General features: G+C 43.6%; 1 protein-coding gene across 1 annotated transcript in view; it reads right to left on the reverse strand.

Annotated features, from left to right (window-relative positions):
• Positions 1-330: 330 nt before the first annotated feature.
• The window catches only part of LOC149371623 (cell adhesion molecule Dscam1-like), a 407,986-nt gene continuing 380,959 nt past the window's right edge, over positions 331-27,357 (reverse strand). Inside the window, exons 23-28 of the mRNA XM_089565878.1 lie at positions 9,760-9,848; positions 8,703-8,764; positions 5,481-5,558; positions 3,628-3,781; positions 2,479-2,612; positions 331-839 (exon numbers count right to left, since the gene is read on the reverse strand). Coding sequence (XP_089422004.1) covers positions 778-839; positions 2,479-2,612; positions 3,628-3,781; positions 5,481-5,558; positions 8,703-8,764; positions 9,760-9,848 — 579 coding nt within the window. The 3' untranslated portion in view covers positions 331-777. The remainder of the gene's footprint in view (positions 840-2,478; positions 2,613-3,627; positions 3,782-5,480; positions 5,559-8,702; positions 8,765-9,759; positions 9,849-27,357) is intronic.

The following is a 27,357-nucleotide window of genomic DNA, read 5'->3' on the forward strand; positions in this document are numbered from 1 at the left end:
TCCCCCGAAAGCAGAAGATTTGACAGCCGTCGCCGTAGCTCAGCGGTAGAGCACCGGACGCGTAATTCGGAGGTCGTCCCACCGGCGGCATGTGGTTGTTTTTCTTTTGCTTTTCTAAACAATCCGCTTTAAGCGATAACACATTCAGGAATAGTCTAAATCGAACAACAGCTCAAAATAAATAAATTAAAAAATCTCCTGTGTCCCTTGGTTTCTGTGGCTGTTGGATTCTCTCATATATATATATATATATATATATATATATAGAGAGAGAGAGAGATGCTATTTTTTTAACCTGGTTAATAAATGACGCTTTCAGATCCCGACAGATAAGAAAGAAAACAAACGATTTTATTTATCCACTCACGGGCACCTTGATATCTTTGTTATCTTAGTTTAACGATCTTTTATTTACAAACGTCCTCTCTGCATCGACTGCCGACGACAACATGAAAACATCAACGAGGCTTAGTGTTCGTTATTAGGTGCTCGCAATGCACGTGCGCAGAAAACATACACGCGCACAGACACACACACACGCACATATAGAGACACGCGCGGGCACGCTGCGTAGCAATGACAACAGTTCAGTGGTCTCGCAGGAGCACCCATCCCACGGCGTGTCAAGCACGGGGACACACTTGTATAATAGAACAGTGAAATGTCCTTTGCTATATCAGCACAATGTCCCTGTGAAATTCTTTACGCCGGAGAACGAAGGATTTGGAGGATTTGCTTTGTCGAGAGCCCATTCCAAGAAGAATCTCGGACGGATGATCACAGATATGGTGTTTCCCTGCTCCCCACTGGAGGCATGAGTACTCGCAGACCTCCGTCACCTGCACAGGTTAGGAGAGGGAACAAAAGCAGCAATGCATAAATGCGCCACTGCTAATCACTGCTTAATGAGAAGAGTATTACGCTAGTAGCTGTTCTTCGGAGTAAGCTTTAGTGTTCTTGCCTAATTTGAACTAATAAGCTCGGACGACGTGGAGCGACTATCAGAATAGTCATGGAACATTACTCGGTGTGGGCCTCGATTTTTTCGTCTGTGGGAGGGCATGGAAGCAGAGACTAGCTGACAGGAGTGCAGGAAGACCGATAGCATTCTGGCTAGAAAGCTTGCTCTAGCCACCCTCATGATCGACGCTACGCTTAGAGGGTACGCCTGAATCAAGCTTGCAGTCTTAAAGCTTAAGATAAATATTTGCCATATTTAAGTATTCGAAGCGAAATGTAGAGGAAGAGGTATCGAGGTGAGAAGCCCTGATAACGTTGATAATAATGCAATCATAATTCACGTGCAAGTAAGCTCGTAACTGAGCACGAAAAATCACGTATCCGAGAAAACATGACTTAATCTAGGTTTTGAATGGTCATGTTTACCGCGGATCGTATTTTATTTTATTTTTTTCACAGAAGCTGCAGGAAAAAAGCGCGCCGATGGCAACCGCAGCTTACGAGCCGTCTCCAGGCCAGTACATTCAGCACTGTAGGATTCAGAGCCTGAACACGGACTGAGATCAGGTCGCGTTTCCTTCAAACAGCGAAGCGACGAGCAGAACAAAGAGTTTCGTAAAGTGAAAATTAAAGTTCTCTACAAAACGAGTCGCGTGACGTGTAAGTCATATAGCGGCGGTCAGTGAAAACCCCCAGTCTACAAAGCTACCACGCAGACATATTCGTGCGTTCCACCATCAGCGCACGAAGCCTACGGTGAACGGTTTCACAAGCCCTAGCGTCTACTCAGTGTCCACGAAGAAGTCTACCACTTAGCTTTGGAGTAGATGATTGCGATGTGTTTCAACTAGCGTCACTGAGCATACACGCGGTGTGATGCCGCCACGGTGTTTACTGCCTTGACAACTTCCTTACAGAAGTTAGTCGCGACCCGCCGTGGTGGCTAAGTGGGTTTGGCGTTCGGCTAATGAGTCCGCGGACCTGGGTTCCAACCTGATCGCTGCGGCTGCGTTTCGATGAAAGTGAAACGCAAAAGGCGCTCGTGTACTGTGCATTGTCAGCGCACTTTTAAGATCCCCAGGTGGTCTAGATTAATCTGGAGCCCTTCACTACGGCGTCCCTCATACCCTATGTGTCACTTCGTGACGTTAAACCCCACAATTTATGATTTATGTTAGTCGCATCTTGGCCAGCCGTTAAATTCTCAATTTCAAACGTTGGACTATAGCCTAAGTTTAACACTATGGCATGACCTTGAAATATAGTAGTACACGTAGGACCACCATGGGCAGCCTTTGCGTCTCTATAGACAGAGGTACAAAAATGTGTGCATACGAGAGGACGAACACGCAAACGTAAAAATACAAGAGCGCAGTGCATTTCATTCATTAACATATGGGCACTTCGCTCTAAGATTGACTGAATGCGTTGAAGTGAACGTAGCCTAACAATTAAGGAATGACGTGTACTTCACAGCAGGTCACTGACATCAGCATCATCGCAGTTGCAGTTTCTCACCTTTCACAAAAGAGAGTTTGCTTATTTCGCGGTCACACTCGGCTTCGGACACTTCGTGTAGGTCGTCGTCTTCCGGCTTTAGACAACGCTGAGGCGAGTGTTCGGTGTCGCTTCCGCTCCCATTATAAGGCGGTCTGCAATGAAGTGGAACGAAAAATATGAGGAGGTCTATTTTTAGGCAACCGGTGCGTAACCTGTTTCGGCTCCCAGCAGTCAATTCAGTCTGATGGAAGCGCTCAAAGTTAAGGAGAATTCAAACAATGAAAGAAGTACTATTATCATTAGCATATGCAGAAGCCACTTGACAGCAAATGAAAGCTACAATGCTGCTGGGAAATCCGCATAGCACCACTCTTGTGGATGGAAATTGCTTTAGTCCTTAGCAGTTGCTATGCATAGCCTGGATTTTGTTTTCGGCGGTCGCTGCCCGTCTGCGACAGCCGTCATGATACTTCCACCTCATGACAACCTGTGACAAACTACGCCTGAACCTGTCCCGTAGAAGCGTTTAGAAACTAAAAGAAAGTGCCTGTATTTCCTTGCATTCTTTGAAAAGTACTCCCACGATTTTATATTTATAGCTTGACCATAAGTGGCATCTTGGACCAGTAGATACCCTGCCTCCCGACTATCAACGCCGAGCTAAATAGGCTCAACGTTTTCACATCGCGGAGGAGTGATGCGACGTACTGTTTCGACTGGGTGAGCATTCCTTTTTTTTTTTTTGTGCACCACTGGTCTGCCCTCAAATCCTACCTTTCTTGCTCATAAAGCTTATGTGTCTTCCCCTCTGGCCGATTTATTTTTTCATGTAGTAGTCGCTGCAGCTAACAGTGCTCCGGCTTAACAATCAGTGTGTACCCGACCGCAAGCGAATGAGTTGAGCTGCCACTTCGTTGTTCGTTCAGAGCCAGACTGGTCAATAACATTTTATTCCCGTTAGTACTCCACGGCCTAAAACGCATCAGGGTTTAATATTGGCCGTGAATGAAATTATATGAAACAAAAACAATTCTCGCAACGAAGAAAGTTGCCTTTGAAATTGTCGTATTCATTGTGACCACTCAAGGGCAGATTAGGACATGAACGTGTTATTTCTTTACGCAGTGAAAAGGTGATCAAGCGAGTCGCATGTTTATGTCCACCCACCGACTGGACGTCCGGGGCCTCCGGTAGTCGGAGGGCTGCGCAGTGCTGACCAGCTGCGACGAAGGCACCCACTGTTGGTGCGAGCCAAGCTCCCGCACCTGCAGACGACCGTTGCGGCGACGCTCCAGTGTTTTCCTCCCCGTGTCACAAACCTCTGCGACGTCGCCGCCAGACGGAGAGCGAGAGGGCAGTAGGAGAGAGAGAGCGCACCAGCTCATCGTTAGGGTTCACGCGTGACACTTCGACCACCACGAATGTGCACTCACTGTTTTCCTCGGTTGGAAAAACAGCATGCGAGAGCGTCTGTGTGAAAAGTGTACGAAGTGCACCTTCTAGTCTCCGCCTACCGATATATTTGTTTTTCAGAATGCATTTTCGGGCCACTCATTTTTGTTTATCTATCGCTGCGAACAAATATTCCTTTCGCACACAACTCATTGTCAGACGTGTTTTTTTTTTCCCAAAAACATTGCCCAGTGATGATTTGTCTCATTGTGTTAACAGCGTGGCGAGCGTTTACTGGTAGTGTTAATTGGTAGAAAACGTTAATTCGTAGTAAAGGTTGCCACGATCGGAGAGTGGTAATGCTATTTGAGACAACGGATGCAAAAGGACCACACATATCTCAATTTCCGGAGCCCTTCACTACGCCGTCCCTCATAGCCTGGGTCGCTTTGAGACGTTAAACCCCCACAAAGCATAAAGCATAAACAATATCTCAGTGTTGAACAAATTAAAAAAAAAATGTGCAAGGCGTCTTCATGCTCAAGTCACGCATTTCATCTCAAAATGCGAGTTAAGAAATCTCAACCAATTTATTTATGACATTTTTGAGAAAAGTACTTGCTAGATCAAACCTGATCAGAAAATAACCTAATAAAAATCCATTTTTTTTTACCTTCCACTAGTAGTAGGATCGCTTCTTTGCACCGCAGTCCTTCTTTTAATATAGTATGTTCCAGTTCGGAGGAGCAGCAAAAAAAAAAATGGGATTCAATGCTCGGGTATGATCCACCGTTGTCTAATGAACTGAGTTTGTAGAAGTTGGTCAGCTTTGTAGTACTAGTAACTGCGGCGTTTTTTTTTCTAAGTTACAAACATACATAGGAATACCATGCAAGACGCGATTAACAGGTATAACTTTCATTCAAAGGAGTAATTAAGCATCAGCTTCCGCCTGAGCGCTTCCATATGGCTACAAAGGAACCAAAAAGTAATGACAAACAAAAAAATGATAAATTCATATGTTCTGTGGCAGGAAGAAATTGCACTGATCATTGAACTGCATTTTATGAACATTTTTTTTCTCATTTCATTTTTTTTTTGTCTTTTAGCCACCAGTTAGCATCAGCTCTGATAACAGAGCACGCAATCCACATTGCTTAGGTGACTATGAGCTGTGGCGTCACAAGCGACAGCTGCGTATGATAAATGTGCAAAAGAAGTAGTTAGTAAATGATTTTCTAGAAAACACAGCCCCCGTCCCGCAAAGCTTTCCCTTTAAAGCAAAGTTGCGTGATAGGATAGAACACAACGTCTGTCCATGAAATGCAGGGATGACGGTCCTGTGATGACATCAAAAGGGAAATCAGCCGGCAATTTAAGCACCGCAACTAGGAAACGGAGTGTTTAATGATTCTTCCTGCGTTGCGCGCGTAGTTTGCCGCCGTTTAAGTCAAAGCAAGAAACACGGCAGCAGCAGGAAGATGCTTGCAGGTAATTACGGGCTGGAAATTGTGCAACTTAAGGAAGCTTGTGCTAAACTGAGACAGACTGCCTGTGTTCTTTCTACGCGGCTCGTAAACTGTGCAGAAAAGCCAGAAAGTGCTGTGCAAATTTCGTAGACGCTTTACCATGTCGTCGCATGACGCCTTTTCTGTACACAATCTGGTACGCCGGCCACAGTTCACAGTCCACTGGCCTAAAGCATCCTACGACAGTTTGCGGAGTATGAGAGAATAAAAACAGATAAGGAGCAGAAAATATTCTCAACGCTACATCTTGATGAATACAGAGTCAGGAATAGCAGCCTGAAATCTCTACTAATGTGCCCGGGAATTCTAAAGCTACATTTAAAAAATGTTTGTATCCGGACCCTCTACAGTCTTTAGTTAGCCATGCAATACCAGCCGTGCCGTGATACACACTGTACAAATATCAGGAGTCGTGGTTCCTTGTTGTGATATCATATCAGGTTGCCACAGTATTGCACAAAGGGCATTTCCTAAGGCATTTAGGAAGAAAAGTGAGTATGCGTGCTTTCAAAGAGCACTCACAGGAAATACTGAGCCTAAACAAACAAGAACTTCCACGTACGCACTGATGGATCAACAGCTAATGAAGAAATTTTGAATCTCGTTGGCGACATAGTGTACACGGGAAGCTTGGTTGTTCTTCGATCCTGACTAATTAGCCTAATTTGCTCATTGAAATTGCAGACTAGTTCAATCTGCTCTCAGTATGTCTCCCAGCGCTTTGAATTTTTTTTTTTTCAGCCAAGAGATCAGTAACAACTAAATGCCGAAGGTTCGGACGCGCATTTCAGCCTCCTGGGCATTACCGGCTTAATCAAATGCTGATTTCCAGAACTTAGCGTGAGCGCAAATGGTTTTGCTAGTCGGACAATAAATGCGCGGTCAGTAGCAAGTCACTGCATTTGAAATAACAAACTGTCCAAGGTATTTGACTACATAATATCTTTACTGTGATTGTCCGCTGCCCAACAATATTTTCGTGTAAAACAAGGAGCTGGTAAGCCTAGCAGAAATTTGTGTGCTGCTGAACGGCGCTGCTCAATGGCATTGTGGCATCATATCGGATACCGATTCAAACGCAGAGTAGACATGCATTAGTGTGAAACGTGTTTTTTTTTTTTGTTCATAACTAAGACCACGCGCATAATGTTTTATTTTATTGTGGCCTCGGTGGTCACTGCGGTATTGCTAGCTTACCCAAGTACTTGCTGAAACGCTTACAAGAAAGGCACACATCTTTGTGTTAGCAGGTGGTGGTGACACTGTTGCGAATGTTTCATACCTCTTATTTCGTTGCAGCCCAACTTAACAATGTTTATTTCTTTACGGCGCGATACTTGTTCCCGATATATTCAAGCATAGTGGAAGATGTTTTCGCACGTAAACCTAATTTTGTTCTTGCCAGCATAAATATTTTCGCCACATTGGCTCGAGGTAGACACAAAAAACGACCACATTAAAGGACAGCATTCAAAGGGAAGCACTCAAAGTGATGCGCAATGACTGTCACACAACATATCTTGTTACAGATGGACACACTGCATCAAAGTGCTTGTCAGATGGTTCGCTCGTGTGGGTTATCAGTTAGGCTGGTGTACTTACGATAATTGTTTATATTCAAGCAACGTATTGCATTCTAATGTACGGGCATTTCACGCAGCATTTCCACATCTCGCAGTGACTCCATTTGTTTACTGCCAGGAAATGTTGCTCATCGTGGCATGTACGATGGGTATTGAGTTTATTTTTTGCGTTTTGTACTCCAAGCTTTTTAAAAGCGTTTCATATTGAAAGATGGTAAATTATAATGAAAATTTGGAGCTTCTTCTTTCCCAGGCACACATTACTTTGTGGCATGGCTCCAGTAGCGACGATGCAACTCGGCCATCTTCGCTTTACTCCGTGTACGCTGTCAAAGGAATATTACCGCCAAAAAGAGCTCTTAGTCAGATGCGAGCATGTGCCCCTGAGATGTTCACTGATCTTAGGAAACACTAAGAAGTTTCATAGCGACAAATATGGGATGTGGAGCGGATGAAGGAAACGAGCACTTTTCACTCTTCTAAGACAATATACAAGAACTTCGAAGTAGTGAAAAAACGGCGCAAGTGCATTGCCATAAATGCAGAGTATACCATAAAGGGATGCGTACCTAGGGAAGAAAAGAATGTGCACTTTATTTGACTATAACATTCATCAGTTTTATCTCGTAAGAAAACTACATGCCCGGACAGCAAACGTATTTTACAACCCCGTATTGACAGCAAAAAAATATCGGTCCACATGCATCTTTAGCTAGAAAGACAACGTTCTGAGTTGCATGCTTTTTTCTACTGTCACATTGCGTGATTAGAGGTCATTAATAAGGATAAATAGAGCCTCTGGGTAGGAGCGTCGACAAAATGATGTGTTTTCTATGATTCAATGTAGCACTTTTATACTGATTGAGAAAACAGCGTAAAAGATATTTAAAAATTTTGATACAATAAACAAGAAAAGCGAGGAATTAACTGCACAACCTAACAATTAGAATTTTCCTAACCTAATGGACAATTAGAACTTATAAAAAAATTCTCCTTTTCAGCCACTTTTTTCTTTGGTTAGACAAAAAATTGCAAGCGTGTGTGTTGTAGAAAAAGTACTATAGCTATGTGGTGTAAATTACTCATGAAGTTTGCTTGTGATTTTCATATTAAATGTTGCAGAGTCGCACATGAACAGTGCTCATGGCATCAGATAGTGTCAACATAGCATTATGCGTTCCAGGCCAGAACCACTTAAATAGAATATCATAATGTGTGCAGAAAGTTCAAGAGAGCAGTTAACCTAGATTTCGAAAAGTCACTGCTAGATCAACGCCGGTAGCACACGAAACACAGTCATTGCTGTCAAAAGCAGGTGCAGTGCAGAGTGCCATTTGAAGGAGATTAGTGCTGAGCGGAGACTGTTTTTGAGCGTTGTGCGTTAACTGCATTCTCATGTGCCACTTCAGAACAATACGCTCTGCCTAATGAAGCGTGCTGTCAACTATAGATTCAGTCACTCAACTTTAACATCACCACTCCACTGAGCCTACTTTCTTTTTTACGGGCGGCATGTTCAGGTCTCTTTAAGTACCCTATTTTCATTAACGAGCTGGCAGTTTGTACGTCGTTTGCATTTCTTAACAGAAAGAAGAAACACTTGCATTGAAATGCAATTGTGCACTCAGTATTTCACTAGTGGCATCGTGCAAGGTCGGTGCATGTCTGCTATCAGTGCCGTAAATCGAACGACTCAGTGGTTGCTAACTTCTTGGTGCATTTCGTGCGTTGGACACACCTGAAAGACGAAGCTGCTTTTGTTCAACGAAGGTCACGACAAGCGTCGGTCTGAGGCTGTAGCTACGGTGGCGGCCATAACAGAGCCGAGAAAAAGAAAGCCAAGACAAAGGGTAGACAGAGACCACAACACACACATCATGAGCTAAAGCCACTGTTTCCACTGACAGTCACGGACTTCGAAATGTTCAAAGTGTTCTTCATAGAGCTTCGTACTAGCGTTACGATTTGTGGCACGATTTTACTTGTCTTTTGCAGGTTCCCTCGCAGGAATAGAAATTCCCAAACACTCAGTACAAAAAACGAACGCTGAAAACTACAACACAATAATTCAAAGCTACAGGAATCTGAAGAAAGCAGGAAAAATAGAACTGTAGTTATGATTTCAATAGGCATGACCTAAAGACCCTGAGGCATATGTGAAATTCTAAGTGATTAATAAACGTCGATAATTCACTTTAATGTAGCGAATTTATTTTTGCAAAGTCTCCAAATATTTCCAGGAAGGCATCCGAAAAGGACAAACTGGGCTCTCGCGTGATCTATTTCTTCTACAGCAAATTTAAGCTTCAAATCATATTCCCGCCGGCATGAGTATTCGCTCAGTACTTGTGTAACAATATAACAACTTAGGAAAGCCTCCGTAAAATTTGTTTCCATAAATTTAACAAGCTGCGTTTACATTCACAGCATTGTAGAACAGAGGAGATTTAGAATGACTCCACAACGCAGTCGCCTTCGCCTATGGGCATGTTGCCGCCACGATGCACAACCCTCCGACCGTAATACAAACGATGTCTTAATTGCCAACTGAAGACTTGGAAGAGCGATCTCATAAATTGTTTTGAAGTGCGCACAGCAACCGTCGTGCACAGAAGTCAGTCAGCTAATATTCCTTTAGATTTTTTTTTACTTTAAATTCTTAAACAGTGACCGGCGCGATTGAACTCGTTCGCTTTACGATCGTTTCTGAAAAAAAAACTGCCGTGAAAGAGGGCATGTCAAACTACAATTACAATGTCTGCCAAAAAAGAGGAGGCCACAAAACGAGTACGCACTTACGGGGCACCTGATAGAGGTTGGCTGCAGGCACCGGCGTGGGAATCACGCGCTTCACTTTGGAGTAGGTCTCGTCATCACCAGGAGGCTGCGTGAAAAGGAGATTGTTTATAAGTTCTGCCTTAGTGGGCAGCATCAGCAGCTCTGCAATGACACAGCTCTACAGAACCTTAAACAGTCCTTGCACTCTCAACCGTCAACATTCAAAAAGACTCAAACAATACTGCGCGTAAGATCAGTTGCATGCTTATTTCGAGCCAAACCGATCAGGCATTGTAATGTTGAAAGGCTAGGCATTATTGAACACAAAAAAGCTTTTCTGACTCGTCAAAAGTGTCTCTACGATTTGAATATTGATTGTGGAGTTACTACACCTAAACCCAATACCTCACCATGTATTCCTTGAAATGTTGTTTCATGTGAAATGCAAGAAGACCTCTCAGTCTGGCGGTTAGGGAGTGAAATGATAGTGCAAAGTTCTTGGTTCCAAAGTACGAATTTTTAGTCAAATTTCTGTGCGAAGATTAAGAGCATTGAGCGCATATTAGTATCGCTTTCCATTCGAAGATTTTTAACAAAAAGAACTGGAATGGCAAGCTAATATGGCCTTATCCTTCTTTTAAGCTATTTCTTTTTCATCGAAGGAAATATCCTGGAAATCAGCAAACATTTATTAAATATCTTCTCGCCCCTTCACGTACGGCAACATTCCAGACATAATAATGGATAAATAAAGGCTGTTTTCATCACATTTCTTCCTTTCGTCTGGATTTGTATGGTCGATAATAGAATCGATTCCAGACATAATAATGGATAAATAAAGGCTGTTTTCATCACATTTGTTCTTTTTGTCTGGATTTGTTTGGTTTATGGAGTTTAACGTCCCAAAGCGACTAAGGCTATGAGAGACGCCGTAGTGGAGGGCTCCGGAAATTTCGACCACCTAGGGTTCTTTAACGTGCACTGACATCGCACAGTACACGGGCCTCTAGAATTTCTCCTCCAAAGAAGTTCTAGCCGCCGCGACCGAGATCGAACCCGCGTCTTTTGGGTCAGCAGCCGAGCACCATAACCGCTGAGCCACCGCGGCGGCACGTCTGGATTTGTATGGTCGATAATAAAAGGGAATGTAACAAGCCTAGGTTGTCATTAAAAGCGGCTGCACCCAAATATTCGTTAGGATGTCGAAGCATCAGGCACACGGCCTTTCCATCCAGCTCCGTTTCCGTGACGGCGCGTAAAAATGAACCCTAAAAAGACTCCCCAATAGAGTGAGGGGATTATGACTGGACAGTGTTGCACTTTAACAATACTTGCCGCGGATTTACTCACAACGCTGAGAGCCACGGTTCACTAACTATTAACCCTAAGCCGCTTATATTTCATCAAGGAATTTCTTCCCCATTGTTCTTACGACGCCAGATTTGTTGGAGCTGGACCAATGCTTCGCACCTAAAATGTTCAACGCATATATCAGTCGTAAGGAAGAGGGCGCGTAATCTGTATTGCATAACACGGTGCGTCAGCTGCTAAGATAACAGGTGGCAGGTTGTTGAACCATGCATAATTAGCTTAATTGCGTAGAGCTCGTAAGCTGATTAAACGGTAGTTCTGATGGCTAGTATCCCTACAGCCTACTGGTATTGCGTGCGACTGTCTTCTCAAGTACCTGGAGACCCAAACCGGAGGACCCGGAGAGAAGGAATTTGCATTTCCTCTGTCGTTATATCTACAGACGATATCACTTCAACTTTGTGCGCCTCTTTAGCCCGTCTTTAGCACTCATGGATTATTCCATCGATTAACGTATTTTTGCTGAAAACACTCACTGTTGGAGATTAACCGTCTTTCTCACGGCATTTATTTCCAGCTAATGCTGAGGGCAGCAGATATAAACGGAAAGTAGGGTTTTCCCCAAGTAACTATACCCAACTTCGACAGGTTAGCTTGGTGCCGCCAAAAGATGTATTTATTGTGCTCTCTAAAGCGATCATTATCACGAGTAATCTTCCGACCACAACGACGGGTCACTCGTTGTATTTACTGCCCTTGCCCGACGAATGTCTTCTGTGTCAAGTTTGTAATTTCACCATTGGCCTTGAGCAACGCTCATTTACACTCAGTATCTTCCTGAAATAAAAGTGAACTTTTCTTTTTTTGTTTTTGCTTTCCGGGTTCAACCATGTCGGCGCCTTCAATCGAGTGATGTTTTCCAGGGCACAGACACCTTTCAAGCATGTCAGATGTGTTTTCAAATTACCCTGAATCCTTCTCGTAAGCTATCATTCTATAAAAATTAAAAGAAAAGTAAGAGAAATGTCTCCAGTGGAAAAACATAAGCCCTGTTTAAGTTTTCGCCAAGTTCCCTTAGTATTGACGAATTTGCACTTGTGTCTACAGATGTTATCTCTGTTGTCATGTGTGATATCTTCGCCGTTGACCAAAAGCCCGCCACATGGAGCAATACCTATCGCAAGCACTAACAACAGCTCCTGCTGGGTTGAAAACCTAGGAGCCGCATTTAGACGCAATTCTTTTAGCCGTTCACTATTTCTCTTCCTGACCTTTTCGCGGTCCTTGTTAGGCTACTAACAGTGTTTATTTCCATGTCGAAGAGGACGTCACAGGTGACGAATGCAAGTTGTAGAAGAACAAAGGAAGACAACGGGGAAATTACCGCTACAAAATAGGGGTACAAGCGTCTCTCTTTTTTTTTCTATCCATTCTTTCAGTAGTTGTCCGTAGTATACTTAAGAATTATAATTCTAAGCAACTCCAAACGCTTGACAGGTGTTAAAAAACTCAACAGAACGTTTTTGTGAGCAGTGCACTCAAACGATAATAGTACAGAAATAGTAGAGAAGTCTGGCCCCACACCTCTTAAGTTTTTCGTCAGAGTAGGCGAGAGAAGTTTCGAAATCCCCGCCTCCCAACAACTTCGCTCCTATACGCTGGTGAAATGTAGTTCTGAACTGAACGGCACATAAAAAAGGAAAAGAAATGCAATCTGCGACCGCCCGAATATCTTTTATGCATTATTCCACTGCTATGGTCGCCGTGCCAGACGTGCAGCTGCCTGGAGTTATAAAAGAAGGCAAAAAAATAAGAAGTGATCTATACATCTGAATTATTCAGCGAAGAAGGGAAAAACAAAGTCAGAGTTGAGAAGGAAGAAACGGGCGAGCCTAAAACAAATGCCGTCCACGCATGTCAAGTGCAGGTGCAAGCCTTGGGCGTGGGCGAGTCTGCTATTGTTCTTCGTTTTTTTTATCGTGCACTCACAGAGTTTGAATTCGTCCTGTTTTTGCGCCTTGTTTTCTACACGCTGAAAGCTTGGATGCGCGAAGCGTGTGTGCCTGTTTTCTAACGTGAGCGAACTAAGAGAATTGTGGGCTATACTTAGGTCTTGTTGCCCTGGTAAAGGTAAAAGTTTTTACCTTTGTAAAATAAAGCCCGCGAGCTAATATTACCTATTCAGGAACCCAGTAATAGGATAATGGCTTTAGCCCCTTGGATACTTAGCCAGTACGGTGCCTAACCGCCCTTCAAAGAGACGAAGGTAGGATCTTGTACACTATGCAGCAAAGCACCTGTCGCAAACATTGCATTTATGTATACAAAGTTTAGTAACAAAGGCTCTAGGACAATAATATCTAACGCACGTAAGGATTTTTGTGGCACAACATGGGACATTGATCAGTCCAGGATAATTCTCAATATTTTTCTGGAGTCTTTACCGTAAACCATTTAATGCATGACATCATCGAACTGCAGCGGTATCGTAGACGTTATTGTAGCTGTAATGCAGCAGACCAGCGCAGGCCCACTGCAGGCATTCGCCAAAGTGTAAGAGGCCAGCTGTAACATTTTTTCGTCGTAAACTACGCGGTCATTATTACGCATACAAAAAAACCTGATTTTAGTGTTTAGTGACCTCAAGTTAATTCTGATTCCTCTTCTGGTACATAAAGCAGCCATCTCGTTTCAAAGGCAACACAGCGATATCCTAGTGGCTTGAGCATCCGCCGCCTTGCATGTGGGAGGCGCAGGGTTCGATCCCCAGTGCCGCCGAGTACACAACGGTGATAGAGTGAGTGAAAGCTTTTCCCTGGCCAGGCGCTCAGCTTATATGAGGTTTAAATACTTCGAAAATGGGTCTTCGAGCTTGCCTTGTTTAAAAAAAACTACCTTGCGCCATGGCCCCCTTTCGAGAAAGCTGTCCGTGTACCAATGAAATTCATCAACATCACCTTAGTCACTTTTAAAGCGCTAAAAAAAAAACAGATGCTTTGCACAGCTCAGTTCTACATTTTGTTCCCCGTAATTCGAATCCAGCAGCCGAAAACAACAGCTTATTGTCATGTGTGTGATGAGGCGTACGGGACAGAGCTCAAAGTTACAGACCTTCTTTTGAGTGTGGCGAAAACGGCACTTTATTAACAGCCTTGAGGGTTGGGGGGGGGGGGGGGGGGGGGGTGCTGTGTAGTGTCACGGCGGGCTGAAGTATCTGCAGATAGAGGCTCCTCATTTTTGTTGAAAATAGCTGTGTGAGAACAACACTTATGCATATAAACGGTAGTAAGTAAAAATGGCTGTGCAAACACATTTTTTTAGGCAGGGATCTCTTTCGCCAACACTGATACAACCAAAATAAATAATAGGGGGACAGAAAACCTAATAAAGAAATAAATAGCAAAAAAAGAAATTTCCCGCCCATGGATAACTTACAAGTAATAAACCAAACTAACTCCCACACGCTTGAGTTCTTGAATTCTTTAATATTTATCAGCGTTCATCCTGAATCAACAGAATATTTTTTTTTTGTGATTTTGAATGGCTGGCGCATGTCCTTCGGGAAACACGGTATCCTCGCGATATGGCACGCACAAAGAATATTTTACTCAAGAGGGTATACTGTCAAGGCAGGTATCCTGTAGTCTGCAAACTTCTTCCTACGCAAGTGCCTTTCACGAGAAAAACGCGTATATTTAGGAACGGAAGCGCAAACACACGACACTCGACTAGAGGGGGGGGGGGGACCATAGCTAAGCAGAAATCTCTGCGTTGGAGCGTTATTCATAATAAATGAGCGCTAGAAATCCACTGGCTCAAGTAAACAAAAGGCTCAAAGTCAAACGGGGTCGTCGAGTGAAAAAAAAAAAAACTGAATCGAGAATCGCGCCTTGTGATATGCATAAGCTGCAGAATATAAATATGCGTCCCTACCCCGCCTCTCACGTTCAGGGCACAGGGGGGGGGTATAGAGAGTATAGGGAAGAGGGTTGCGTTCGTGCATGGCCGGAGGTTTTTCTGCGTATTTGCTTTGAATTCGAAATCAGCCGAGAAATTAGCATAACCCAGTTTTATAAGGCCCTATGTTGATGTATGGAGCTGCTTAAACGGCATGTCTGTGGGGCAAAGAAAAGTCGTATGCGACGGCATACAGCTGCGCACGAGAGACAAAAAGAGGAACAAAGAATTGAAGAGGAAATGTAGAAAGCACAAGGCGGCGAGGCGCAACTGTGCGCAGTTGCATAGCAAAGAGAGGAGTAACGTATTGCGAAGGCGGCTAAGCAGGGCAGAAAAGAAAAGAAAAATGCGGAGAGCTTTGACTGACTGCCTCCGAGAGCCGGGGCGCACATGAGGTCATGCTAATCTAGGCGCGGCCCCCGGCGCGCCGGCCGATTCTATCGAGAAATCGTTTTGCTCGTGGAATCCAGACGGCTGGAAACGAATTCGCCCAGCGCGAAGAACGAACGGCGCGCCAGGGTACTGCGAAAGATCGAGTACCTGTCACCGGCTTAAACGACGAAATAAAGCGAAGACGATGAAATTTCTTTCAAGTAAGAAAATTTTGAAAGTGAAGGTGAACGTGCGGACCACTCTCCGAGTATTTTATTAGTGGTAACGCAGTTATAACTTTGTATGCACGAACGCATCGACATGCACAGCAGATGAATGATTGGCTCATAGTCTTAATGCATATTTAGATTTGATTGCACATGCTACATTGTATTAAGGAGGCAAACACTGCTAACACATATGACGACTGTAAAACAAATCGAAGCAGTAAAAAAAGGTTCAGGTTTCGTTGAGCTTAACGTCCCAGCGCGACTCAGGCTATGAGGGAGAATAAAAGAGAAGAAAAAAGAATGAGAACTTTATAAGAGCAGTGTACGAGTCGTTAACATAGGAAACTAACACTTTATAAAAACAATAACACTGGCTTTGCCTTAGACAGCAGTGCTCTACGCGAATCTCAAGATGGAGTAAAATGAAAATTTCATAAATTTAGTGTACTCTAAATACTGTTGCAGAATTAAAGCACATTTCGTCCTCTTGCTTTAGGTAGAGGGTCCGGAAGCATCGCAAAGACGTAAAAAAAAAAAAAGAAACGCCGCGGAAAATGTCGCTTTCACGGAACTCTGATAAATCATTGATTCCGTAAGTGCGGAAAGTATGTTGTTTCCATTTACGACAGCACAGAAATATATTAAAACGCACAAACAACACTCAGTAGCATGCAGTGCGCAGCTTCCCCCAAAAAAGTAGCGGAAGAGTGGCACAACATTCTTACACGCAACAAGTTGCAATGTAAAGAAGTGATTGAAGCCAAGAGTAAACGAGAATTGCATCCGACGAGCGCAGACATTATACAAGAAAATAAACCATTGGAGCAGATGCAGTTAGTCGTAAGTTCAACGAAATAATGAAAAGCGACGGCTGTTGTTGACGTTGACAGGTCGCCGGGACAAAAGAAAGTGAAAAAATTTTCAGCCTCCACAAATCAGACGAAAAAAGCAAGAAGCATAGAACTCAGCTCGTTTCGCGACGTCAGATATGCTCCTGCCAAAACAAACAAAACATTGCAAAGAAGAAGCGAGGAAGATGTTTCGCGCCGATAGAAATTGGAGATGGTTGCAAATAAGTGGTCGATAAATTCTTCCGCTCCCCAGCCACTTCCCGTGCGCCCGTCTGGAATTTGCCAGGAACGCCAAGCTGAGGAAGGCTGTCTCTGCGCTACGGCGGCGAACACCGCGACGAGAAGAGTGGAATTCAAAAAGACAGACAGTGAAGGAGTACCTCGCTTCGTTTTTCTAATTCGGTGCAGTGCTAAGGCAACTGGAAATCGTGAAATGCCTCGCCCGACTAGGTCTACCCGAATGGAACTCTTTTTCGCAGCGATTCAGCAATCACCCCCAAGTGTTTAAAGCGTGAGCCATCTGTCTTCGAAAACGTAAATGAAAACATAAGTTACTGTACGTAAGACACAAGAAGTATGAATTAGAATGAGAGATTTTGCGCTTGGAGATGCACGCAATACAAAGTTAATCTATGCGTGGAAGAAGGGAACATGGATGTAATTACAACATTTCCGTTATAAATTAAAAGTACCAACACATTTTAATATTTATTTTCAGTATTACACACAAGGCAAAAGAAATTAAAAATGAAGATTAAGGGGGCAACGTGTGTATATAGGTCACCAAACCAGCATGATTTGCTCGGTGCTGTTTTCAGCGGCCCGATATTAAAACACACTCAATAAAAGGCTGCACCGCACTTGATTCATTCTGAAATGCCAGATTGGGAGCGGTTAAAAAAAAGAACATAAGAAAAATTAGTAGAACAACGTAAAGTTACTGCTCAAGGAACGACAGAAGGTGAACGAAAAAGAAAGAAAAAAAAACCTAGCATGAAAAGGAAGCAATAATCGCCGCAGTCTTCCATCTACGATTGTAAACTCTGCTTCAAAGCACCTCGCACCCACTCTTGAGCGACTAAAAATACGGCGTAACAAAGAAACAAGCGGAGAAGCAGCACGGATAGAAATTGCTCTGGCTCCGGATTCTTTTACGTCCACGTCAGTTGGGCAAGGAATAAGAGAAGAGACAAAATCTCCGACGGAGAGAAAGAAGCGAAGAGGAAGAAAGGGATAGGGAGAAAAAAATTAATTTGAAACGAAACATGACTTCCCCGGTGCGACCTCCGACGTGTCAGCCATTCCTCGCGTCGCCGTTCGTTCCCGCTTCCGCGGTGCAGAGACAATTTAAACAATAATAACGCCAGACGTTTGGAAGGTGAAGTGTTCCTGCGAACGTTTTCACGTTCGGCAAGCCATCGCTGAAATATTGGCGGTCGGCGGCAAGTACGCGCCAACAATCAATAATAAAAGACAGGGCATCCGCACACAAAGAAAATAAAGGAAATATACGCGTCGCTACGTACACGTCCTCAAACGTGTAAAAAATCTAACAAGCGCAAGATATTGCCTGAATTCAAGAAAAGAAAATGGCGACTAAAAGAAACGATTGAGAGTTCAATTATTCACATCGCGGACGCTTGTGTGTCTCTTTGCGTACTGCGTGTTTTGATTATCCTATTTTCCTGGATTTCTTGTTTCCTCCTGTTTTTCTGCATGAAACGTGAGATTCATCGGCGAGTTCCTTACTTTCGCTCTGTTTGACTCTCAACATAATAAATTTTGAGAGTTCACCGCATAATTTACCGCAATCTGCGGTTATAGTTGGTTTGTGGAATACCATATCGAGCTCTGCTTGCTTTAAACTACCACAGACGCAGGCGAAATTCGAGAGACAGCGCAAGGAATTTTTTTTTTCTGGACTTCGCGCGTGTTTGTGATGGTGTTCGTTGCTTTCGTCACGATGGGTCTCTGAAAGTTTGCAATACCGTGAACGAAACCTGGCGCACAGCTGGAATAATTAAAAAAGCGTGCGGAATTCCCGATCGTCTCCATGAAAGCTGGCTTGGCGAGTAAAAAATGAAATAAGAAAATTATTGAAGCATAACCTCTTCTCGAGAAGCAAACCGAGGCAAATAAATTGTTCATTCATTTAGTTAAAACATTTTCAGTTCTAATTTTTGCCACTAGATCTAGCTAAAGCATTAAAAATATTCCTATTGCTGTCTGACCCTTTTGCCGCTTGCATATCTCATTTCAAGTGCGGATGCCAGCGTAATGTTCGAGTATTGAGACAGGCAAAAATAAACAGCAAGCGCAACGGACTCCCACCCTGAGTATACTGTTTCCAAGTGTTTCTAATTAGAAATTTTATTCTTAACTGAAGGCGTTAGCGGTTAAATAAAAGTCACAAAAATTACCCGTATAATGAAGACAAAGCCAGACGGAAAGCTTCGGTTAATTAACTGGACTTACGTCCAAAACCTGAGTTGCAGAGCGAAATTTCTGTGTGGGTCGAGTCTGCTTAGGTTGCTCACGAGGATGTGTTGGCAATGCATTTAAGGACACCCGAAATCCGCTGGACCTGATAATGTTCCAAACAATTTCCTGAAGAGATAGATGTACTGAGCTGTTACTAGATTTATTGCCAATGCTTTTGAGTGATCTGCAAACGCAAATAGACGTCTAGTTTTGGAGGAGTTTTTTTTTACAGTGACGCGTAAGACATTACTATACATGGAACACTTTGTGGTGTTCGCCAAGAATAGCTGTATAATGTATAATCAAATTTTATATCATGCTATTTCGGATTCGCTTTCAACAGCTCTGCGAAGTCAAAGTTCTGTATAGATCACGTTTGGTATTAAAAAACTGCAATATAATCTTTACTTTTTGATTCGTTTTCATTCTGGCTCTTGAGGCAGACTAGCATTTAATAGCGTTTTAATAAGTTAAAAGACGAAACAGAGATTATATCGAATTTTTTTCGACCTTTACACAATTTTGACGTCACAGCCATCCTTCAGCTGTTGAAACCAAAGCAGCATGACAGAGCAATTCGATTATAAATTATTTAACGATCGTTGACAACAACGACGTGATAATCCATGAACACAAATGCCTTATGCATATTTACAAAAAAGAAATCACGCACCCAAAGATTAGGTGCCTATACTTCTTTAACTTCAGGCGAAATACAGGCAGACCGGCGGAGTGACCGTCTTTGTGCCAGTCAACAAAACAGCGACCGCTGAGAAATTTGCAATTATCATATTGTACTGATTAGTAACAGCTGTAGTAAGCTATTATAGCCTACTGTTGTAGTATTTATAGAGGTGTGCTTAAGGAATCATAACATAGCATTTTTATTATTTGGTTCTAAGTTGAAGTGCGCTGGGGCTCCTCGAAGAGCTAACCAAACTAAGCTACTGCCTTGTTTTCGTGGGAACCATCCTTAATAAAAATTTCAGCTGTGACTTCCACGCATAATACCTCCTTCAAGTAGGTTTTGTGGCGTCACTTCCTTATTTATTTTATTTATTTTTTTTTTATTTTACAGCCCTCACCAGGGCTGTAACAGAAAATGACGTGTAATTTAAAACACTACAAAAAATCAGTGGATGGCGCCATATTTAAATCCCGCAAGTGTAGCACACGACACTTCCAGCGACATTTTTCTCAAGCAGACGCTGGACTGGATGGCTGCCTAGCTGCAATTTTTCTTTCTATGTGAAATGGCGGCAAGATCCCTTTGAGAAGAATTAATAGCCAGTAAAATTAAGATAACTCTGTTTTATTCGACCAATGAGCTCTCTGTTTTATGCGAAGTTTTGAGCATTTTCGCTGGCCTACGTAACTAAAAAATTCATGGGGCACTTTGGCTCTCTAAAGTGCTGCAAGGCGAAAGCGTTTCTTGGCGCAATGTTCGCGTTTTTCTCATTTCTTATGTTCATAATTTATTTTCATTCAATTTTTTTTTTCTTTCCTTCATTTTATTTTTATTTTTTATTCTTTTTTTAGTTTCTTTTTTTTTTATGAAACCATGCATTCACTAGATGCACCCTTATTCATGCTCAAACTCTGACACTTCGTGCCGAAGTTGCAGCGTATCCACTTGAAATATCAAAATCCCTGGTTTTATTCCCAGCCTGTACACTGTTTCATTTTTCAGTAGTGACGCGAAACGCGGAAACACTTGCTAACATTCCTTGGTCACGACAGTTTGATGCATTAAAGTCTTTCGCCTAAAAATTCTTCCGCGCAGGTGTAGATAAAAGCAGCCCGCACTGAGCCGCATGAACAGTCCCCACACAAGCGCATTTTTGATCCACAAAAGGACAGCGTACATATACATAGTTCACCTAAAAACTTAGAGAAAAAAATTGGGAAAGAAAATGAACAAACTTTAAGCCTTTTGATGAGTGAATTAATTTTACCTTCCAAGTACATCCGAATTCAATACAGGGCAGAAAGTAGGAAACCAAGCTAAAGCAACCTTTTTCTGAGCCGGTTCGCGCGTATGGGCACAAGTCAGAGAGAGGGGCGTTTTCAGCAAAGTTCCGCTAAATAATCAAATTTAGCCGCCGTCTAAGTTGTGGTAAACAAACCGTTCCCTCATGCTGACAGAAGCCAGAGCCACTTCGCAGGCGCCAGCACATTCTAGGTGGAACGGTGCGAGCATGCCACGCCAGCCAGCGAGATTGCGCCGGGTCCATTGTTCAATTCCCTGATGCACGCCGGGTGTGTCTGAGCCCGCCTCTCTGTGCCGTGGCGTCGGCCGGGAACGAGCCATCCGTCATAAAAACCTATTGAATGAAGTAATCTAGAGTACTCATCCATCCAATCAGTAAGAAGTACCCGCCGACCGAACCCTGCCGACGCATACTTCCGCCCACCAGACTACACGGTGCACGAGTAAGAGTGGGGTGTTTTTGCAGGATGCATTAAGGCTATATTTGTTTTCCAACGCAAATAATGCACGTTCCGAGCGTGCGGGAAATAGGAGCAATACGCTTCTTCAGTAAAAAATGACCCATAAGTGGCTCGCCGTGTTAGGAGAGAACCACGCAGCAAATGGTAACCAGCTTGTTGTAGCTTTTCTGGCGTTCTTATTTCTACCCCGCTTAGAATCTGTTGGGCATGTCATTGAGCGTTGCAACCCAAAGTGAAGCTAAACTGCTTCGTTGAGAACGCTGTACGTGTACAAATGCATTTCTTCCGCCGTTATTTTTTTAGGGAAACCTTCAGAATTCAAAGCTCATACTTTTCGTTTCCTTCTCCGTCAAACTAAATTCTAATCTGAGATTGTAATTGGGGTTTTTTGCTACAGAACGGTAACTGGATCCCGATTGTATCTCCGGTGTGGGCCCTTCAGTTTACCCGCTGATAATTAGACTATACAGGACTGCCGGAGAAAACCTCTGCGCAGTGCTACTAGGTTAAAAGGACTCTAAGGTGAGTAAATCGTAACTTGTCAATCCGACACGAACACTTATAGAAACAAGAACATAGACAGATGAATCCAAATTAGATGCAAATTGCAAGCCTGGAAGGCTAATGGAGGTTCGTGGGAAAAGAAAGTCCGGCACAAGAGAACGCCACGCCCCAAGAAACCACAGAACTAATCGCTAGACCGGCGAAAATGATTATTTACTGCTTTTGTTGCAAAGTAACTAACTTTAGGTCGCAGTTGGAGCGAACGTATAACTTGTAAATAATGAAAACCAAAAGCACTCTGAAAAAAAAAAGGAAACATAACTCGGATAGCCGGTTTTGAAGCGTGACGAAACGACTTTTTGCCGGCTCCAGCATGTTCAATATGCCTTCAGATGGCTGGCGTTTGTTGTCTGCGTCACACTTTCTATTGAAATGCCAGTTATTTTTGTTTGTTTCAGGAACGTTAGCTATACATCATCGTAGGAAAGAATCTCAAAACTTGAGGATTTTCGAACAAAGTTTTTTCTGCATAGATACGCTCGTGCATGTCGGACATCATTTTGCAGCAAGCAATGATGATAAGCAAAGATAAAACATAAGCAAGACAGGAGCCGATTCCAAATCCACTTTACCATAGAAATTTTCCTGCATCTGATCTGGATTCACAGAAGCTGTAGTGACAATTTTCATGTACATGAAGTTTGACAATTATTGACTGGAACCACAGACCTGGCCAGAACCGTGACAACAATAGCGCCATAAGAAAAGTTTTTCAGGCCTTACAACGTGGAATGGGTAGTGGCGGTAGAATTAGTAGCAGTAGTGATGGGGTTATTAACAGAAGCAGAATATGGGGAGGGGAGCGATGAAATATAGAAGCAGTAATGGTGGTACTAGCAGAAGTCGTAGAAGTAGTAGTGTAATGGTCATTTCAGTAGCTACTGTAGCCGTAGCAGAATATCGTGGGAGTAGTGCTATAGTAGGTGTAGCAGTGCTGTAGTAACAGTGGTAGGAGAATTACTTGATGCAATAGTGGCATCATTAGATGTAGCAGTAGTTGTTATTGCTGTTCTAGTCATATTTGCCATGACAGATAAAAAGTGATGGCGTCATTCCTTCAATACAGCGTGATTCCCTTTTAGCCAATGAGAACTGAGAACTGCCGTATTCAAGTACTCGCTGAGAAAAATTTGAAATCTGTGCCCACGTGATATGACCATATTCTGACAGCCAAATATTGTAGCCTTGACAACAAGTGGTGGAGAAAGCTCGAGGGTAGAAGGGGAGGGTAGCACAAGCAGTACATGTAACTAAGGGTCCAGCCGCAGGTCGAAAAGCGTTTAAGTTTCTGGAACCTTGATGCAGTGAACCGCATCAGGCCTCATTATACTCCTGCCCCACCCCTACGCCGATTCTAACCGGTGTTTTTTGTTTATCAGCTTGCATATTGTCAAAAAAAAAAAGAAACGCGGCGAAGATGAAGGGGACATGTCGACGATCGCGGTGGTGGTGGTGGTGATAATATTTACCAACACCCTCTTTTAATAACTGCATTCACCTGATTATTTACGCCGTAAGCAAACGTAACCTCATATATGAGAACGCACATTCACAAGCAAAGTTGCATCGTGAGTTATTTTCCTTCTTCGCCTTCGATTCAACAATGCTCATTCTCGGTGTGAGAGGCAGCACCTAGTGTCGTCCGTCAAGTTCTACTCTATCCACCAACGCGTCAGTGTTGGGCCCATAGAAAGCCAACGCCAAATTCGACACAAAATGTTCAGAGCAAACATTTGCTTATTCTGTTTTAGGTTGTGGACAGCGCGGTAATGAATCGAATCCACGATGCACGCCTAACCTGTCCAGACAGCCACTTAAACAAGCTCACACTCATGTAATGCGCAGTTTTGTCGGCAGTAAATTTTCTTTCATAAGCGTTACCCTCAACAAATCTTTGACACGTAAAGAAAAAATAATGCACGAAGCTAAGTGTCAAACAAAACGAGCAGCGTCAGGCAAAAATCTGCAGCGTGCTTTTCTCACTCGGCAAACTTTGGCAAGGATTGTAGCGGCCACGAAGCACAGAAAATTGCATCCGACCGTTCGTTCGTGTGCATATTGATGTTTCCTCCGTTATCGTAAACACTCTTAGCGGCTGCCTATTGGTTTCCAATTACCGAGGCACGCCGACAGCGCTGGCGGGTGCGCTTCGCAGCACGGGCCTCCTCCTCCTCCGCCTCACGTCGCGCGCGCGGCAGCTTTTCAAGCGACAAAAAGAATCAAAAAGCAAGAAGCTAACGCGCAAATCCGCAACACACCCAACACCAGAAACAAAGCAGCCAAATCGACGGCACAAGCGCCACGTGTTTAAGGGTTCACTGTTTGCTCATGCCGCTGGGGCAGCCAAGCACTTCTTATTGTGTATAGCTGGGCTCTCTCCCTCCCTGCCATCCTGTCAGCGCGTGTATTTTGTTGCAGCCCTCCTTATAACTGCATATTCTGTTCCTCGCATTTAATTCGCAAGATCTCGCGGGTACGCTGCACAGCCGGCGTCATTATCGATTCTCCCCCAAAGTGCGGCCGCTCTCCCTCTCCACTCTTCATCATGAGCTGCAGTTAACCTCATCTTTTAAGCGTCCGCGTTTGTCCGCGCCTTTGCACTTACATTCCTTTGTGTTTTGTAGCGCCACGTGCTTTGCCGCGTCTTCTTTTATTCTTTGCTTTGTACGTCCCTTTAATGCTCCGCCGGTCCGCTAGGCGCTAGGCCGCCGAAGGAGTGTGTTTACAACATTCGAGACGAGATAACGCGCGCTGCGGATGAAGGACCGCGAGCGGCCGGCGCGGACAGCGTTAGCACCAGACAATGGAGGACGCTCTGGAGGTCGATACAGACCGGGACCCTTCTAACGCCGTACCCTCTATCTCTCCTTCCTCTTTTCCCCGTCATCCCCAAAACACCACTTCCCTTTTTTTCTCCTCCTTTCCTTCCCTGTCCTAAGCTAGCTAGCACTGCCCAGACGTGGTGAATGTCCTTTTTTTTGCCTCTCGGCATCCTTCGCCAAAGGCCTCCGTTGAAGGCTCTGCTGCTCCCAGAGCGTCATCCGTGTCCACACTGGTATAATGATTCAGGGGACAGACGTACGCAGCAGGGACTGCCTTGGTATGAACACACGGGTAGGGCATGACGTATGACAACGCAGCAACGATGGCAGAGAGAAGGGAAACGCGGGACAATAGTTGCAGTTTCGAACGACAGACGAAGACGAAGTCGCTGAGCAAAACAAACAAGGTAAGAAAAACAAACCGATGTTTCCACAAAGGAAGAGAGCAGAGAGAGGTAGAAAGTGGAGGGAACAAAAATAAGAGTGGGAGAAAAACGGGTCGTCCATCACATCTTTTATGTCCGGGCCAGCGCGGTGGAGAGACGCCGATCATCTCAACCTCGGCGCCGCGATTGGCGGCCGCTGGAAAGTTTTCTCGGCAGCAGGAAAGATTGTTCGCCCCGTAATTCTGTGCGCCCCTGAAACTGAGGACGTCTGAGGGAAAAAAAGAAAACACCGAACTTAGGAACAACGCTTCATAATGCTTCCGCTTGTTTCTGTCTTGCGTTGATGCCACTTCACGGAAAACGTTCCACAAAGAATAGTTAAAAAAGAAGAGAAAAGTTTAAAGGATTGGTGAATCCTGTTCTATTTCCAATACACGCTTCCCCTTTTCATTCGATGTTATTTCAGAACTAAGCCGTCAGTCATTAAATATGGCATCTACTTTAGGTCTTATGCGGCATCGGAGAACCCTTGATGAAATTACTAAGGTGCAAGCATTTCCGGCATCTTCCTAACTATCCACGTTACTTCTTTCGGTGTTTTCGCAACGTTCGTTACGCTACATTTTCTCTTAATTTCTCTGTGTCTGTGAAAAGGCATGCCGCGCCTTTCTGGTGGCACACGAAAAAAGAATTGATTATTTTGCATACAGAGCACAGAGTGGGATCAATAGAGTTTTTTTGTGCGATGCACAAATAAGCTCGTGCAAACTAATCAAAACGGGCGTGCAGTTGGGAGCAGATTCTTTTACGTTTTTTTCTGAAAGTGCAGAAGAACGCGCAGTTAAGGAGTTCAGAAAAACAAAGGTACTACTGTCTTAGTAAGCCTCAGGGAAACATGTCGCAAATTACTGCAAACATAAGAGCATCAGCAGCACAAAATGCTGTCTCCAAAGCTGCCTGTCCATCTCACTTCTTGCTGGCAAGGAGCCAACAGGCACTGAGAAGGCCAGTGCAAATGAACGAGCGTTAGGTTGATGTATGAAAATGGGTGTGCTTTGCATCCGAAATCAAACTGTCAATGTCTCAGTCCCGAACATCATTTGAAGCTCATTTTTATGGCCTGCAGTAAGAGAGACAGCATAAAATGCCAACTGTTCACCCGACGCACCGGATACCAAATATATCAGCCGAGAAGGATGAACGCCCGTTTTTGCACTGCACCCTGTAATTCATGTGACTACAAAAAAAAATTGCATACATTTCCTAGCACGCTTAAACAAGAGTCGTGCTTTTGACCTTGCACACTTTTGGAAGACAAACACTTCAGGGTATAAGAATCTAGTTGTATGCATGCACTGCGCAACGAAAATTCATTAAACGTCTTCCCTTTTATTTCTTCGCTTAAATATTACGACTGCTTTTTAAGGTATTAGTCGCTGATTCCGCACACACAAAAAACTTCTAGAATATGCAGGGTGTTATCAAAATGATGACTTTCGCCAGAATAAGGCATGTGATTTTAAGACGCTTCTAGCTGGCCAAAACAAAAAAGCTTTACCGTCCATGATGTAAAAATAGCGCACAGGGAACACAAGGGACGGAAAGTAAACGACGCAAACAAGCGCTAATTCGCAACTGAGGTTTATTGCTGACGCGCGCAATATAAGGTAGTCACTAGTTTTTACATCATGAACGTTATCCAACTTGCCAAACTTTCCGCTTAGCTTTCCCGTCTTCCAAGCACCAAATGCAGGCTACGCTGATTACTTTCTTTTCGTGAGAGGGTACCTTAGTGCAATAATAACTGCTTCAATTGCAACCGAAATTGACCGGTTTGAGGCTACAAGCCAAAACATTTTGTCAATAAGGCAGTAAATACCTGTCATGACGTGGGGATGCACTAGAAAGTGACCAAAAGGCCAATAGGCATTGCTTCAAAAAAGCTTAAAAACGAAAGTAAATGGTTTGCATGCCTAAGATGAAATCTAGACAACAAGGGGCGCAAAGCGTTTTGTTATTGGCATCTTAAGGTGTGAAATTATCAAGCAATGTTTTTCAGGTACTACTCGGAGAATATATCCTGAAAAATAAGTGACCTTGCCTTTTAAAATTTCCCTAACATTTATGTGTACAATTACACCATTCCTCTGCTAATACCCATTACACCAATCAGCACATTTCAGAGCATTA

This window comes from Amblyomma mixtum, chromosome 1 (assembly GCF_055824585.1).
Source record: "Amblyomma mixtum isolate Tamu chromosome 1, ASM5582458v1, whole genome shotgun sequence".
NCBI classification, from domain to species: domain Eukaryota; kingdom Metazoa; phylum Arthropoda; class Arachnida; order Ixodida; family Ixodidae; genus Amblyomma; species Amblyomma mixtum.